Source organism: Rhipicephalus microplus, chromosome 9 (genome assembly GCF_043290135.1).
Source record: "Rhipicephalus microplus isolate Deutch F79 chromosome 9, USDA_Rmic, whole genome shotgun sequence".
NCBI classification, from domain to species: Eukaryota; Metazoa; Arthropoda; class Arachnida; order Ixodida; family Ixodidae; genus Rhipicephalus; species Rhipicephalus microplus.
Window position 1 is genome coordinate 44,893,681 of NC_134708.1, and position 16,166 is coordinate 44,909,846.

At 45.7% G+C, this 16,166-nt stretch overlaps 1 protein-coding gene across 3 annotated transcripts in view; it reads right to left on the bottom strand.

Annotated features, from left to right (window-relative positions):
- The window catches only part of LOC119163798 (membrane cofactor protein), a 55,377-nt gene that overhangs the window by 33,117 nt on the left and 6,094 nt on the right, over window positions 1-16,166 (bottom strand). For all 3 annotated transcript variants that reach the window (XM_037415868.2, XM_075873518.1, XM_075873517.1), the window contains exon 2: window positions 15,225-15,332. In XM_037415868.2, the coding sequence (XP_037271765.2) occupies window positions 15,225-15,297 (73 nt within the window). In that variant the 5' untranslated portion in view covers window positions 15,298-15,332. The remainder of the gene's footprint in view (window positions 1-15,224; window positions 15,333-16,166) is intronic.

The window sequence follows — 16,166 nt, forward strand, 5'->3', positions numbered from 1 at the left end:
ATTCTGCCTGGTCGGCATCTCTCACTAATGATAATTTACCCATCTTTTTTGCGCAGCGGTCTTAGCAGCATTCCAGTGGCTCCGGTCCCAACAAACGGGGCTTCTATTCACATGAAAAACCCCAAAAAAGCATTCAGGAGGAGCTACGTAAAGTGACCAAACACTTCCAACTCATAACCGAGGTGCGACAGTTTGGTCGTGGAAGTATTCTGCGCTGTTCCCCCGATCAGGCCTGTGTATCAAATTTGATAAAATGTACATCCTTTGCCTCGCTCCCAGTGAGCTCTATTGTTCCTCTTCCCTTGGCCTGTGTGAAAGGGGTGGGACTTGAGCCTATCTCCGCCCGAAATTCTAGAGATGTTTTCTGTAGCAGGCGCGGTGGTAGCAGTCTTTCGCTGTTCATGAAGCATTGACAACAAAAACATCCCAACAGAATCAGTGATAGTTACCTTTGCTGGCACTACTAGACCAACAGAGATCAAAGCGTGGCCACTGATATAACGGGTCATAGCGCTATCTCCTCAGTGCCATAAATGCTGGCGTTCTGAGTATGGCATAAAGGAATGTGTCAAATGTGTGCAGCAAAACACAACTCTAGAAAATGTACAGCTCAAGGAAGGTCTTGCTGTCTCTGCGGTGGCCCTCACCCACCTGATGATGGTGCATGCCCTGCGAGAGCTCAGTTGATCCAAATTATGAGAATAATTGACCAAAAATGTTGTTCAAGATGCGAAGATTGAATTGTCATCATAGAGCGCTCTCGTGGGTTCGCTGGTGCTATGGTACGTAATAACCATGTCACCAATTCGTCACTCTCACAAGCGATAGCCTCGACCGTTGAGAAAACAATGACAAAGCTATTGGAGAATCTTTTCGTGACGCTGACAGAGTCATTCGCTCTGTAGTGACAAAAATACGGGCTTGCCAGAGACGACGAAGAAGGCGTTTGTTGTGGCAGAGGCTCGTGCTGCTGCAGCTGCTGCTAAAACCGCTGGCTGCTGTCTCGCTGCTGTTCGGCCCATTAAACGGTTGCATCACCCCGGCGTGGCGCCTAACAGTATGCTTACATTTGGTGGAGAGTGCTGGTTGTCTCAAACTGGAACTCCGTTCCCAGACTCTACCTCAACCCCCCGCTTCGCCAATGCCTGACGACATGACCCAGCCATCTGCAGTCATAATCCCATCCGTCACCTGTTCCGGCATGCCACAACAACGAGATCCAGTAATTTTCAACGCGACCGACGACCAAGACGCCGAAGACTGGCTGTTCTAGTATGAAGCGGTAAGCGCCCACAATAAGTGGGATGACACCGACAAGCTCACTTACCTTCATTTCTATCTGGCCGGTATGGCAGAACTGTGGTTTAACAACCACAAAGCGGAAATATCCTCTTGGTCAACCTTCAAGACGCGCTTTGCAAAAGTCTTTGGCCGACTCGCTGTTCACAAGCTCCGCGCTGAACAGCGCTTGTGCGGCCGCGCACAGCCCTCTGGCGAGACCTTTACCTCGTATATTGAGGATATTCTGGACCTCTGCCGTCGTATCGAATCCCACATGTCTGACACAGACAAAACACGGCACATCATGAAAGGTATCGAGGACGACGCCTTTCACATGCTCGTTGCAAAAAACCCGCAAACCGCCGCCCAGCTCATTCAACACTGTCAGAGTTTCGACGAGCTGCGGAGAGAGCGCATTTCTACTCGACGTCCAAACCTCGACACGAGCTCTACATCTGCGTTAACCATTGGCGCTGTTTCATCCGAACAAAGCCCCTTAATGCGGCAAATTCAGCAGTTCGTCCGAGAAGAAGTGGCGCGCCAATTGTCTCTTGTGCCCCACGTTCCGACCAGTGCGCACACGCTGACCCCAACGCTCCGCAAGGCAATCGAAGAGCAAGTTTCTGACGCCCTAACTCCCACATACCATCCTTCGCCTATTTCCGCCCCTCTCACTTACGCTGAGGCCGCCAGACAATCGCCGCCGTCGCTACCAAACACCACGGATCTTGCTAGACAGCCTTGTCCCATCTACGCAGCAAGTCCCCCTGTCCGTCCTCACCCACCTCCTGTTCGCCACCCCGCGCTACCATCAACTAACCCTCGGCGCACTCAGGACAACAGGCCAATTTGCTACTTCTGCCATCTTCCCGGTCATGTAGCACGCTACTGCCGCCGTCGGGATTATAACCCAACTGGTGGTGAGGCGACTTACGGCTATCGTCCAGAGCCGCCACAGTCGTCTTCGTTTCCCCCCCACGTCGAAACAGTCGCCGCCACGTCGCCGCGGCTCCGGCAGGGATCAGTCGCCCTCACCACGGCGCCGTTCGATTTCTCCTATGCTTCCTCGATCAGCACCCACCCAAACGGAAAACTGACCATCGCAGTTCCCGAGGCAAGAGCTGCGCATATATCGAAACATTCAAGGCCTCCGTTTCTACCTGCAATTGAATTAACTGTGCATATTGATGGTGTACCGGTGCAAGCCGTGTCTGCCGTGTCTGTGCTAAATGGTGAACTGTGCCGCAAGTTGAAGAAGCTTACACTGCCACTTTCTGATGTCTCTCTCCGCACGGCCACAGCGCATCACATCCAACCTTCTACGGCGTGCACAGCTCAACTGGTCATCCAAAATATTTTGTATGTAGTTGAATTCGTTGTGTTTTCCCCATGTTCGCATGATATCATCTTACGCTAGGGCTTCCTCTGCGCTCATCATGCCGTCGTTCACTGTGCGCGTGCCGAACTAGAGTTGTCGACGATGTCTGAACTGCCCTGTGTGAAGCGCCGACGTCTGAAAGACCTTTCAAGCCGCTATGTTCCTGAGTCACCGTGGCCGCGGACACTCACATCCCTCCTCTATCCTGTGTTCTTGTGCCACTCTTTTGCGACGACGCGCCCTCTGTCACCGCCCTCTTTTACCCCTCCGATGTCTTTGGCTCTCGCAAAAGCTTCCTTCTCCCGTTCGCAGTTGTCACCGTAGAAAACTCCCGTGGCTCCATTTATATAACGAACTCGCTTCCTTCCCCAGTCATAGTATTCCGTGGCGAAGTCCTCGGTCATCTTGAGGAAATTGATTCCGTTTCGTCCAGTCACCTACCTGACGACCCGCCCTTATCTCACTTAAACACCATTACCTCTGATACCACTCCCACTTCATCTCCGGAGGCTTTCTTCCCATCAATTGACCCTAAACTTCCCGCTGCTCAGCACACCCAACTCCTGGCTCTGCTAGATCACTTCAAGATGTCATTTGACCATAGCCAACCTTCTTTGGGTCGCACATCTGCAATCGTTCACCAAATCGACACCGGTAGCCATGCACCTCTGCACCAGCGCCCATATTGAGTTTCTCACGCTGAACGCCGTGCCATTGATGATCAGGTGAACGATATGCTTCGACGTGGCATAATACAACCTTCAAACAGCCCTTGGGCCTCTCCGGTTGTAGTGGTAAAAAAGAAGCATGGTAGCATCAGATTTTGCGTTGATTACAGGCGTCTTAATAAGATCACAAGAAAAGATGTTTATCCGCTGCCAAGAATCGATGACGCCCTCGATTGCCTACAAGGAGCAGAGTTCTTTTCTTCTTTAGACCTTCGATCGGGCTACTGGCAGATTTCAATGAATGAAGCCGACCGCTCCAAGACTGTGTTTGTAACGCCTGACGGATTGTATGAATTTAACGTGCTGCCATTCGGCTTCTGTAATGCGCCTGCCACCTTCGAGCGTCTCATGGACAACATCCTTAGAGGCTTTAAATGGAACACATGCCTGTGCTATTTGGATGGCGTCGTCGTTTTCTCGAAGGACTTCGACTCCCACCTCAGCCGCCTCGCAAGCTCCTGACTTGTCTTTCGGACGCTGGACTGCAGCTGAATTTGAAGAAATGCCACTTCGCTGCCCGCCAGCTTACCATATTAGGGCATGTTGTTAGCAAGCATGGTGTTCGTCCTGATCCAGCCAAGCTTAGCGCTGTCGCTGACTTTCCCAGGCCAGCTACACTAAAAGAACTCCGCAGCTTCATCGGCCTCTTTCCATACTTTCGCCGTTTCGTGCGCAATTTCACCACCATAATCGCACCCCTGACGCAGCTACTTGCCGACAACCAAGACATCTCAGCGTGGTCCCCAACATGCGATGAAGCATTCGCCTCGTTAAGGCATCTTCTGACATCATCACCTACCTTACGCCACTTTGATCCAGACGCTCCAACCGAAATCCATACGGACGCTAAAGTAGGCCTTAGCGCTATTCTTGCTCAGTGTAAATCTGGCTTCGATGAGTATGTTGTATCTTACGCTAGTCGCACCCTTACTAAAGCGGAAAAGAACTATTCAGTCACCGAGAAAGAATGCCTTGCCATTGTTTGGGCAATCACGAAATTCTGACCTTACGTATATGGCTGCCCATTTGACGTCGTGACTGATCACCACGCATTGTGTTGGTTGTCATCATTAAAAGATCCATCTGGTCACCTAGCTCGCTGGGCAATACGTCTCCAAGATTACGACATTCGTGTAATTTATCGGTCAGGCCGCAAGCATTCGGACGCCGACGCTCTTGCTCGGTCGCCACTTCCCCACGATTATGTTACAGCGTCTCTCTCCCGCTACGAATGTTCTTCACTTGAACATGTCGACATGACCTCTGAGCAACACCAGGATCCATGGATGGCATCTCTCTTAGAGTACCTGTCTCAGACGTCTCCAAATACCAACAACCGTTTACTTCGACGAACTGCTCGCCATTTTACCATCCGTGACGGTCTTCTGTACCGGCGAAACTACCTATCTGATGGCCGCAAATGGTTGCTGGTAATACCTCGCCACCTACGTTCTGACGTTTGTGCCTCCTTCCACGCGGCTCCGCAATGCGCCCACGCAGGTGTAGTGAAGACGTATGGTCGCCTTGTAGCGATCAAGCTATGCCTTGACCCAGCGGGTCATTCGCCACGCCGGACCAGTGCCCAAAAGGATAGTCTCGCCACGGCTGGACGGAGGAAGCAACAGGGGCCGACTACATGAGACGGAGCCCACTGATTGACAGCGCCGCCAACTGTGTGGAATGTTGCAAAAGAGGGTTATGGAGCCGCCGCTCTATCTCCCGCCTGGGCCACGCATCACGTTGGCGCGTTGACCAGCAGACGACGACGGCACTGGTCAAAGGGCTCTCCCCAGAGGATTCCACGAACCTGGCACCTCTCGAAAGGGCGCGCTAAAATCTTCCCGTGGGAACGCAGCGCGAGGCCAGCACCAAAGGGGTCGAGGCGCCTATGCGTCTTTTGCTCTCCCCCTCCTTGTTCTACGGCAGCGCTGCGACTAGTGGCAAGGGTGTGTGTGCAAGCCAGTGTTGTGCCTCTATGAACATACATGACGGGCGGTACTTCACTGAGAGGAACTTCCACATCACCATTGGTCCGCATTGTTTTGTGTAGTGATCCCCAACCTAGGGACATAGGGAACGGGGGTCAACAAAAAGGGCGTGCAGCGCCTCGCCCAACTCTCTTCTCTTCTGTCTTCATCTCGACAACTCACTGTAAAGATGTAAATAAATTCGTTAAGTTTGCTCAAAGCTCTCCCCTAGTCTTTGGCTCGACGGAGCGACGGCGACCGGCCCCGCTACCCGCACACTGCGGTCGCCACGATGCGCAACAGCCTACGAATTCGATATTACTAACGCAAAATGTACCACTTTGTTAGGCAGTACGTCCGTTCATGTACCTTGTGCGAACGCCGAAAGAGCTCCCCTCGCACAACCACAGGACCACTCCAGCCACTGCTGTGTCCTTCTCGGCCTTTCGGCCGCATCGGATTCGACTTGTACGGTCTCCTACCATACACACAAAATGGAAACCGCTGGGTCATCGTAGCCGTGGACCACCTTACGCGTTACGCCGAAACTTCGGCGCTTCCCGAGGCCACTGCACGTGAAGTCGGCTTGTTCATTCTGCACAGCCTCATCCTTCGGCATGGTGCACCCAGTGAGCTTCTTAGTGACCGTGGGCGTTCCTTCTTGTCGGAAGCTGTAGAAGCCCTCCTACGCGAATGCAATATCGTGCATCGAACAACCATTGCATATCACCCCCAAACCAACGGGATGACCGAGCGGTTTAATCGCACGCTGGGTGACATGCTCTCCATGTATGTTTCCGATGACCATACGAACTGGGACCACGTACTGCCATTCGTTACGTACGCTTACAACAGCGCAATTCAATCTACAACTGGATTCTCCCCGTTATTTCTTCTTTATGATCGGGAACCTTCATCGTTCTTGGACACTATTCTTCTGTACCGCCCAGACCCTTCAGAATCGACGACTTTGGCCAAAGCCGCCACATATGCCGAAGAATGTCGGCAGCTCGCACGTGCGCTTACTACGCACGATCAGGCTCGCCAGAAGGACTCCCATGACCAACGCTAATCTCCATCGTCATACGCACCTGGAACAATCGTGTGGCTCCGCGTGCCATCGTCTGCCCCGGGCCTTTGCTCAAAGTTCACACCAAAGTATGACGGCCCCTACAGGATCTTGCGCCAGACATCACCAGTCAACTAGATGATTGAACCTATTCAGCCACCTACAGATCAATGGCGCCACGGGCGTGAAGCTGTGCACGTTGACCGTCTAAAACTTGACTACGACACACCAGTCGTGTCTGTGCCATAGGTCGCCAAGATGCTTTTGCACAGGAGAGTCAATATAGTGACAAAATACGGGCTTGCTAGAGACGACAAAGAAGACGTTTGTTGTGGCAGAGGCTTCTGCTGCTGCAGATGCTGCTAAAACCGCTGGCTGCTGTCTCGCTGCTGTTCGGCCCATTAAACGGTTGCATCACCCCGGCGTGGCGTCTAACAGTATTCTTACAGCTCAAATAGTAAATGCACAAATAACTCAAGTCCTCATGAATGTTAGTTATTCAGATGTAGCCTCTATGCTTTCTTCAGCTAAAGGGGTAAATACAGGATTTCTAGAACCAGGGACTTATTAACCGAGCCACGTGATAACAACACCTGTTAAAAGAGTTATATTCATCAAGTGATGGTCCGTCGGACAGCAGTCGTAAAATAATCCCCGTTGATATTTGAATTAGAGCTCTAATTCAGGTACACTGGATTCACAAATGGAATTCGACTGAAGAAATATAAAACGGCGGGTGACGCCTCGAAAACATGGCTCTTCAATGAGTCCTTAAGAGAAAAGTAACGAATATCAGAAAAGAATCAAAAAAAGATTTTTTGAAAGATAGCTTATTGGGGAAGACAGCAAATGCTATCGATATATCCTCAAAATAGGTGGGCTAACAATTTTGAGTGGAATTGCCAGTCAATTTTTTCCACAGCAAATTATTTATTTCGCATTTGTAATCAGCATTCCCCAGATGTTAGTGTTGCAAGAAACTTGGCTCTCTAAAGAGAAGAGCTTTCATATTAAAAACTGCTGAACATTTCACTTAGACTGCCCCTCTCAAGGTGGTGGTGTAGCAGTGTTCACAAATTCACAAATTGTGCGTCGGGTAAAAATTACAGGTCAAATACTGAATTTTGAAAGTGAAATTTTAACGTTAGACATCTCTCTTCCGGGATACCTTCCCTTTTCGTTAGTAAACGCCTATTTCCATCAGGCGTTAAAAATTCTAGTGTTTTAAATACTGTAATTTCGTCTTGCAGAAAAGACATATTATTGGTATGAGACTTCAATTCTTATCACATTTCGTGGAGATTCGGAATAGACATGAGTGGAAAGCGTTTGTGGGATTTCGTTGCTAAAAATAATTTAACATGCATTAACCAGCGAACCCCCACGTTTCTACGCAATCAGCCTCATTCTGCGATTGATTTTATTTTCTGTGGTCCTAGCTTCAATATTTCTACATGGTCTACTTTGAACTCTGGTACAAAAAGCGACCATTTGCCCGTATTGTTTGAGCTTTCATGTCCTGTGACCTCAGTAATCAGGCAGTCCATTTCTCACATCACTTTCAATACATTTGAACAGACACACTACCTGTGACTTTGTTAAAACGAATCAAGGAAAATGAAGAGCAGAATGTAATCAACTTCAATGATGTTATGAAACAATCTTTAAATAGGTCTAAATTCACAGTTCAGGTCTCTAAACAATGTCCTTTGTATCATTGGTGGAACTCTGATTGTTCACGTCATTACAGGCTAAGAAAAGCAGCGTGGCAAAAACTTCTATAATCAGTGCCCCAAAAACGGGAGCCGAGTGAGTTGCTTAATTTTCTGGAAAATATTGCTCAAGGGCTGGTAAGCCGCTTCACGGCTGCTTCCTTTTACCCCTCACGTTGTCCTGTTGAAAGCGATAACTTGGAACAGGTTGCAGCATCGGAAATAGCACAAGGAGTGAAAATACTGCCAAATTCTGCTCAAGGTCCTGATGGAATAATTGCATCGGTAATAAAAATAATCCATGAAGTATTACCTCAGAATTTACTTGCAATAGTTAACCACTCCATTAGACATTCGTGGATTCCACCTCAGAGGATAATCAGGAAAAGAATTCATTTATTAAAGAAACATGGAGCTGGGTTTACTTTGGATAACATTAGGCCTGTTTCACTTACATCAAATCTGGTAAAACTAATCGAAATAATTCTACACATTAGGATAGACAACTGGTTGGACAAAACACGATTTTAAGCCCATGGCATATTGGATTCAGGCGTGGCTGCTTCATTCGGTGTGCCCATGTTGATTGGGAAAGCAGAATACAACTAGCTCTTTCTAAGAAAAAGGTTGCCGCCTTAGTGACCCTAGCTATTGCAAAAGCTTATGACAGTGTAGAACACGTTAAACTAATAAATTCGCTTGTGCACATTGGTTTACCAAATCAATTCATTGGTTTACATTGGTTTACCAAATTAATGGGTTTACCCCTTTCTAAAAGATAGAGAAATTTATTTCACTCAATCTGGCGTGTCTTTTTCATAGTATAAACAAACTAGAGGTCTCCCCCAAGGTTCGGTACAGTCAACATTATTATTTAATGTTTTATTGTGCACGATTCCAGTACAACATGATGCACAGGTGCATGCATATGCTAAATACATCGCATTTTCCGCTACAGTTGCAGATATACATACACTATATCAGATGTTACAGTTTTACATGAACGCTCTGGAAACATAACTAAACGTCATTAATCTATCATTAAACATCAGGAAAAGTGCAACCGTAGTTTTTCCGATAAGTGTTCCAATGCAGATTTTCGTACTTTACAGACAGGACTTTATCCCGCAAGTGAAATCGATTAACTACTTAGGAGTGACTTATACTGAAAACCTAAATTGGAGTTCGCGAATAGAAGATATGGCAGCTAAAGGAGCACGGGTGCTTGGGATGCTTCGTAGACTCGGCAATAAACGTTCTGGTTTACGTCGTGATGCGTTGGTCATGATATATTGTATGTATATTTGCCCAATATTGGAGTTTGGCTGTGTCTGGTTTTCTGGAGCATCCGCCTACAAAATTAGACCACTGGTACTTCCAGAACGCGAGGCGTTGAGATTATGTATTAGGCTCCCTAAATTTGTCACAATTAATATTTTATATAAGGAAGCGCGCCTGCCTTCTCTTCGTGCTAGGTTCTAAATACTAGCAGTTGGTACCTTCCTAAAGATATATTCATCGCCACAGAGGAGGTCACAATGTCTTTTCATTAATGAGTAGACGTCCTTTTTTAACCAACAGTGGCCTAGATTAAGGCGCCCAAAAGTCATCGTTGTGCAAAAGCTCTTGGAAACATTACAAGTTGACCTTCGTGAAGTACTGGTACTAAGAACACCTGTTCAAACAATGAAAATAGAATTTGACAATATATTTCCAAAGAATTGCAAAAATCTTCCCAGTAGATACTTAAATGCCATTTTAAAAGACCACCTGATGAGATTAGAAAAAGATTAATAGCAACAGATGCTTCAGTTTGTGAAGAGAAGGCAGGAGTCGTAATTGCATCTTCAGTGTTGGATTGGTCTTGTTCAATTCGTTTACCTGATTTTACACCTATTTATCAAGTGCAATTACTTGAAATTCTCTTAGCATTCCGAAAATTGCCTCAATCAATAACAGATGCTATAATTCTTACAGGCTGCCTGTCTGTGTGTAGTTCATAACCTGCGCCTTTCACGTCCAATGATTTAGAAGTATTTTACGCCCTTGCCACAAGACATTAACGACTCATTCGCTTGGTGTGGATACCAGGGCATAAAGGTTCAACCCTCAATGACTATGCAGATGCAATTGCAGTGGCCTCACCTAATTGTCCCATAATTTCTATATTGCCTACGCTAGCATTTATCGCCGTGGCATGCTTTGAAAAAATTGTTATATTAGATCAGTTTAAAAAATCTCGCTTGGCAACATGTGATTTTTCTCATCTTAAGCACCCCTGGAAAAATCTCTCCATAGATTGGCTTTAAGTTTATCCCTTCCAGTGATCCTTTCCTCTGGAGCAATTGAAAAGGGATTTAGCAACAGGAACGTTTGCGAGGCCGTATGCGATTTTCTTTAGGCAACAAAACGAATAGAATGTTAAGCTGGGGCATAAAATCACTTCATTTCAAACCATATTAGCTTGTTGGGTTAAATTCTTTTTATTACCTCTATTCATTCTATTTCTAATCCATCGTTTACCAATCTGTTCATTCTTTAGACATCCCTATCTAAATATCCCTGCTAGTAAAACAATTCGAGCTCAAAATTAGGTACCGTCCGTTTCATGGCCGATCCCCCGTGGTGGGTTGCGCCAGGACTTTGAGGAACAACCAACCAACACAGCTTGTTTCCAGTAGCTCGAGCCTCAAGGTGACTGACACTCTCATTTCCCACAGGAGGAAAGGACAATAGAAAACGAGAAGGCCTGTCCTTCATAAGTACTCAAACACACACTCTAAACCTCAAGGCGTGTCAAGAGTATTGCATGGCAAACATGCGTCACAAAGAGTCACAATAGTTGACATTACTATGTGACAAGCAACAACCGGTTCCTCAGTTGGAGCAGGAGCCCTATGCACTAGCCCCTTTGTGCATGCAGCGAAGTTGAACCGTGCTGCGACTACCAAACACCGCCGGACTTTCTTTAATAGCAGCAGTTGTGAGTGAGTGAAACAACTTTATTGACGATCCGGCATAAAGGGGGAAGGGGTAGGGGATTAAAGCGAGACACTAGCGTGCTCGGACGTCCCGGAGCAGCAACCTACTCGCGTCAAACCCGTGGGGGCGCCGCTTTCGGCCGCTGGCGTTCCAGGATGCTAAGCACGTGCTGGACCACGTCTCTTTGATTGCCTGGCTCTCGGCTGATAATTTTGCTGCTTATGACAGTTGGCATTACTTCTTGGTTACCCGGCGGTGGTGCACAGTCCCAAAGGAGGTGTCTCTGGGTGCAGCAGTTGTGAAACTCTCCATAGTCTCTATATATAAAAATTCAGACAAACAACTGGCCAAAATTGGGGAAAGCTGCCGATTTTGACGCCGCCTGCAGGCGGACAAACAAGCTAATAAATGGCAGGTATTTTTGTATGTCATGACGCCCAAGGCTGCAATTGATGCTACATTGAAAGAGAGAACAGTGTGACTGTGCCTTCCGCTTAGATTTTGCAGATTATCACACAACAGGAAAATATCCTACTGTGCAATTCTAGCAGTGTGTGCCATCATTTGTATAAAACCCATTCATTGAAATGGGACAATTTAGGACTAAGTAATGGATCTACTTTCGTTACCACCATCTTCAGTTTGGTTCATATCTGCTTAACTTCAACTTGAAGATGTGGATCATAGACAACATTATATCTATAGACTAGATTTGCCACAACATGGCATGGTTATCTTGAGCAATCGCGCATACCAGTCGTTACACTAAAAAAATGCGATGTTGCATGTGAATCCGTGAGTACTGCACATATAAATGCACGCATATGTATGTTGTTTACTTTCATGGACTTTGATGCATTCGATCTGTTCATTTTTTTTCCCTCTTTTCTATTTTTACATTGTGATTTTCATTGTCAGAGTTAATTTCTGAAATTATTTTGCCTCTATCTGTTTGTAAGCATTGCAGTTATTTGTATTACACTACAAATAAAGAAGGCAAAGAAAGAAAAAGAAACTGACTTTATTACATGTACATCTACGTTACTGTATTATGCATTTTCTTTCATTTTTATATGTTTGCGAAGCGTCTAAAGTTACATTAAGCTTTCGTGTGCCTATGCCAATAACACGGGGACCAGGCTTAGTCAAGCTACAGTAATGCGGCTTTTTCCCACCACTCTGTTTCTCTCAGCAGAGTTGAAACAGTTTGATTTGGTACTGGTGCCACAGAATTTTTCAACCTTCCTTGAAAGCACTTTTCTTGGCAACTCGTGCAATGACACCAAAGACAGCAGTGACCATGGCTATGCAGTGTGTTTTCCGTTGTTGCTGCAAGTGCACACAGTTCTGCATTAACTCAGCGAATTCACTCATCACACAAGTGTTATGGCTGGAAACAACTCTGAACACCCCTCAAACAAGTGAAAGTTTGCATCAGGCAGAATTACGAGCTACCAAGCTAGAACAACCAATAAATAAACAAGCACACAATGCTATCCACAGCATACTTGCTCACAGAGCATAGTGTTGACGAGACAGTGTTCATGAAATTGGGATGAGAATGCTATGTTTGAAATAGATACAGTGAATTGCATGACATTAAGCTAATTAAAGGGGCCCTGAAACACTTTTTCGAGTAACCATGGAATTAATTCACTGGAAGAGCATTTGCCTCACAAACTCAATGCCGCAAAAATTTTAAGAATCAGTCCAGAATGAGGGGAGTTACCAAGATTAGTCACACGCTGCAATCGCATTCTTCTCTCGTCCCGACAAAAGCGCTGGAAGCTAAGCAGGAAACGATGGGAGGGGCAACAAAAAACGTCCCTTGTGCCTCTTGACCTTGAACACTTCCTTTTTTTTTTTTTTTATTCGAATGTGCGACTTTTTCAGTGCGATCGCCGCACACGCATGGACAAGTGGAGGCCTTCTGTGGCGATCTCTGTAACAACTGAGCATGCTATGTTCAAATCAGCCAATGGCTGATAGATGGGTATTTTACGAGTGATTTTTGACTGTCTTCTATCAGTTTTTGAGGGAAGAGAAAGCAATTTTCCGCTGACTTTAATAATTTATTGTGAATTCCAGGCTGGGTGCTGCGCTATAACAATTGGTTCGCGTGTTCTCGGGAGCTTCTACTACCGATCGGCAGCATTTTCTGACCATGCTCAAAATTTGTTGCGGGACCCCTTTAAGAATGCAACTTTTTGTCGCTGATAAGACAGCGTGGTTGGAGCTAACAGTGCCATTTTCGTAGTCAATAAGAAAAAGGTTTCACGATGCACTAATTAAAACTGCTGTTGTTCACCACTGAGAAGGCAACGTGCTTACAACTGGGTTTAAAATTTCATTGTAGTCAGTGACGCAAACTGCTTAGCCCTGTGCCAACGAAAAATGCCTTTGTTCGTCGCTGATATGAGAAGGTTCGTGGAATTGTGGCAAGAATGCCACCATTTCTAGTCAGCAAGATAGCCTGCTTGACAATGTGCAAATTATGCTGTTGTTCGCAGTTTAAGATATAGTGTGTTTTAAACAGTGTTAGGAATACAATTTTTTGTATTTAATAAAGACTGCTCGACACAGGGCCAATAAAGAATGCAATTTTTGTCATTGACAATGTAGTGCGCTTGAAACTGGGATAAGAGAGCCATTCTTGTACTCGATAAGACAAGTTGCAGGGCACTGTGCTAATTAAGAGTGATTTATAACTAATTTTTCTCATTAATGTATTTACAAGACAGACATACTAAGCTCAAACCTTTAATGTCACAAGCATGTTTCTCTTTATTTTTACAACTCTGCATTAGATTTGGACATTCCTTAAAGGGGCCCTGCCACACTTTTTCAAAGAACCATGGAATAGATTCAATAAAAAAAACTTATGGCCTCACGAATTTACCACTGCAAGAATTTTCAGAGTCTGTCTAGTACAAGCAGAGTTACAAAAGATTTGCCACATTCTGCAATGGCATTCTTTTCTCTCGTCCCAACAAAAGTGCTGGAAGCTAAGCAGGGAGGAAAGTCACAGGGGAAAAAAAATGTCACGCACGACTTGTGACCTTGAACACTTTTTTTTTTCTTCGAATAAGTGGATTTTCAGTGCGATCGCACGTGCATACGTGGACAAGTCTCAGCCTCTTGCGGAAGCCCTAGTAACGATCAAGCACTGCTCAAATCAGCCAATGGCTGATGCATTGGCTGTGACAAGTGATTTGTGAGCTTGTAGCAGCATTTGCGAGAGAAGAGAAAGCAATCTTTAGCCTGACTTTGAAAATTTATCGCGAATTCCAGGGCGCGTGCTGCAGTACAATATTTGGCTCGCATGTACTCGAGAGCCTCGACTACCAATCAGCAGCGTTTTCTGACCATGCTCAAAATGTGTCCTAGGGCTCCTTTAAGAGACGTGACCAGCATTACACTGCCACCCACTTAACACAGATAAGTTGTGGCTTAGCTTGCGCACTTCTCATAAACAGAATGTCATATGGTGTGTTGATGTACCTTACTGATGTTTGCTGCAAATGTGCGTCGTTCTTTGTTTGCCCTTAAACATCAAAAGTCCACAAACAACAATATTGAGAATTCAAGAGTTTTGTATCTTCAAGCCTAACCGATTTAGTAGAAGGGTACTTCAGAGCAGACGCCACCGTTAATATGAACACGGTTCAAAATGTATGCCCCATTTCCACCGGAAATGGTGGCCAGAGTCCTGAGTGAAAAATATACACTCAAACCTCAATGAAACAATGCTGAATATAACGAATTATCAGTTATAATGAAGTGAGTGACCAATGGCTGTCATGGGTACACTGCTACAAATATGTGTTTATAACAAATTCTCGGTTATAACGAAGTATTTTCGTGGCAGGTGTGAATTTGTTATAATTAGATTTGCGTGTATAGACTCCACATGATGTAGACAATAATGCACTTCAGTATGAGGTTAATAACAATGACATATCATGACACCAGAAATGGCGACTAACTACCAAAAAAGTAGCGCCCTCTGAGCAACCTAAGATTTCAGTGACACCAGATAGTGTTGAAAAAATTGCAGTAGAAAGCTGCATGCTCTCAACAAGCTGAAGAAAAAAGCAACACACGTACCTGCCGGCAACGCCAACAGAACGAGGAGAAGCATAATCTGTAGGAGGGTGACGTGCCACCCCAGGGATTCCATACTGGCGCCGCCGTTGCCACTGTTGTTGGGCCGGCCTACACATTGTGGAAGGCACCGATATAAAATGTGTGTTTACAACACCGAAGGCTGTAACGCAGCAAATATTCATCAACACATTCAATGCTCAACAAAGAGAACAGCACCATGCAGAGTAGACTTCAGAGCAGCACTTACACAGTACATCAATGCAGAAACTGTAGCCAGGGTGTCTACCAATTCGATTTTTTCGAATTCCCTGACTTTTTCACGTGTTCCATGATGATTGGAAGCAAATTAGAAACATTACACAAATACCTCTGTCCAATTTACGGTGTACCTGACACCCTTTGCTCACATGATCCTTGCGTGCCCGTCCAATATACAGACTGACACCAATACCTTCACATAATGCTTGGAACACTAGTCAAGAAACCAAAGAGTTTCTCAAACAATAAAGGCCAAGTTCGCCTCGGAGGACCTCAACCAAAATAGACCAAAAATGGCATTTCGTCTCGTCTCTTCTTGTTGCCAGGGCCAAAGAGGCAGAGAAGGCCAGAGGGCTTTCAGAATGAGGAGACCTCCGACTTAGGGTAGCAGCAGGACTAGAAGCGTGATACTGTTTCCTGAAATTTTTATTCTCCCTCAGCCTTTGGATTGTCCCCCATGAGAAACGACAAATACAAGTTCAACCTAAAGGAATTTGCAGCTGCAGTGTGATATTGTGAAAAAACCTTATAAAAAACTCAGAAGCCATGTTTTTGTAAATTGTTTGGCCAATAACTAGCACACGTAACGAGATCCTGTACAAAAGGTTGGGGCCAGAGACCACATTGTTTAGAAATTTTGATTAGATGCTCAGATGTTCTCATTTTGTTCACGCAATAATGGCC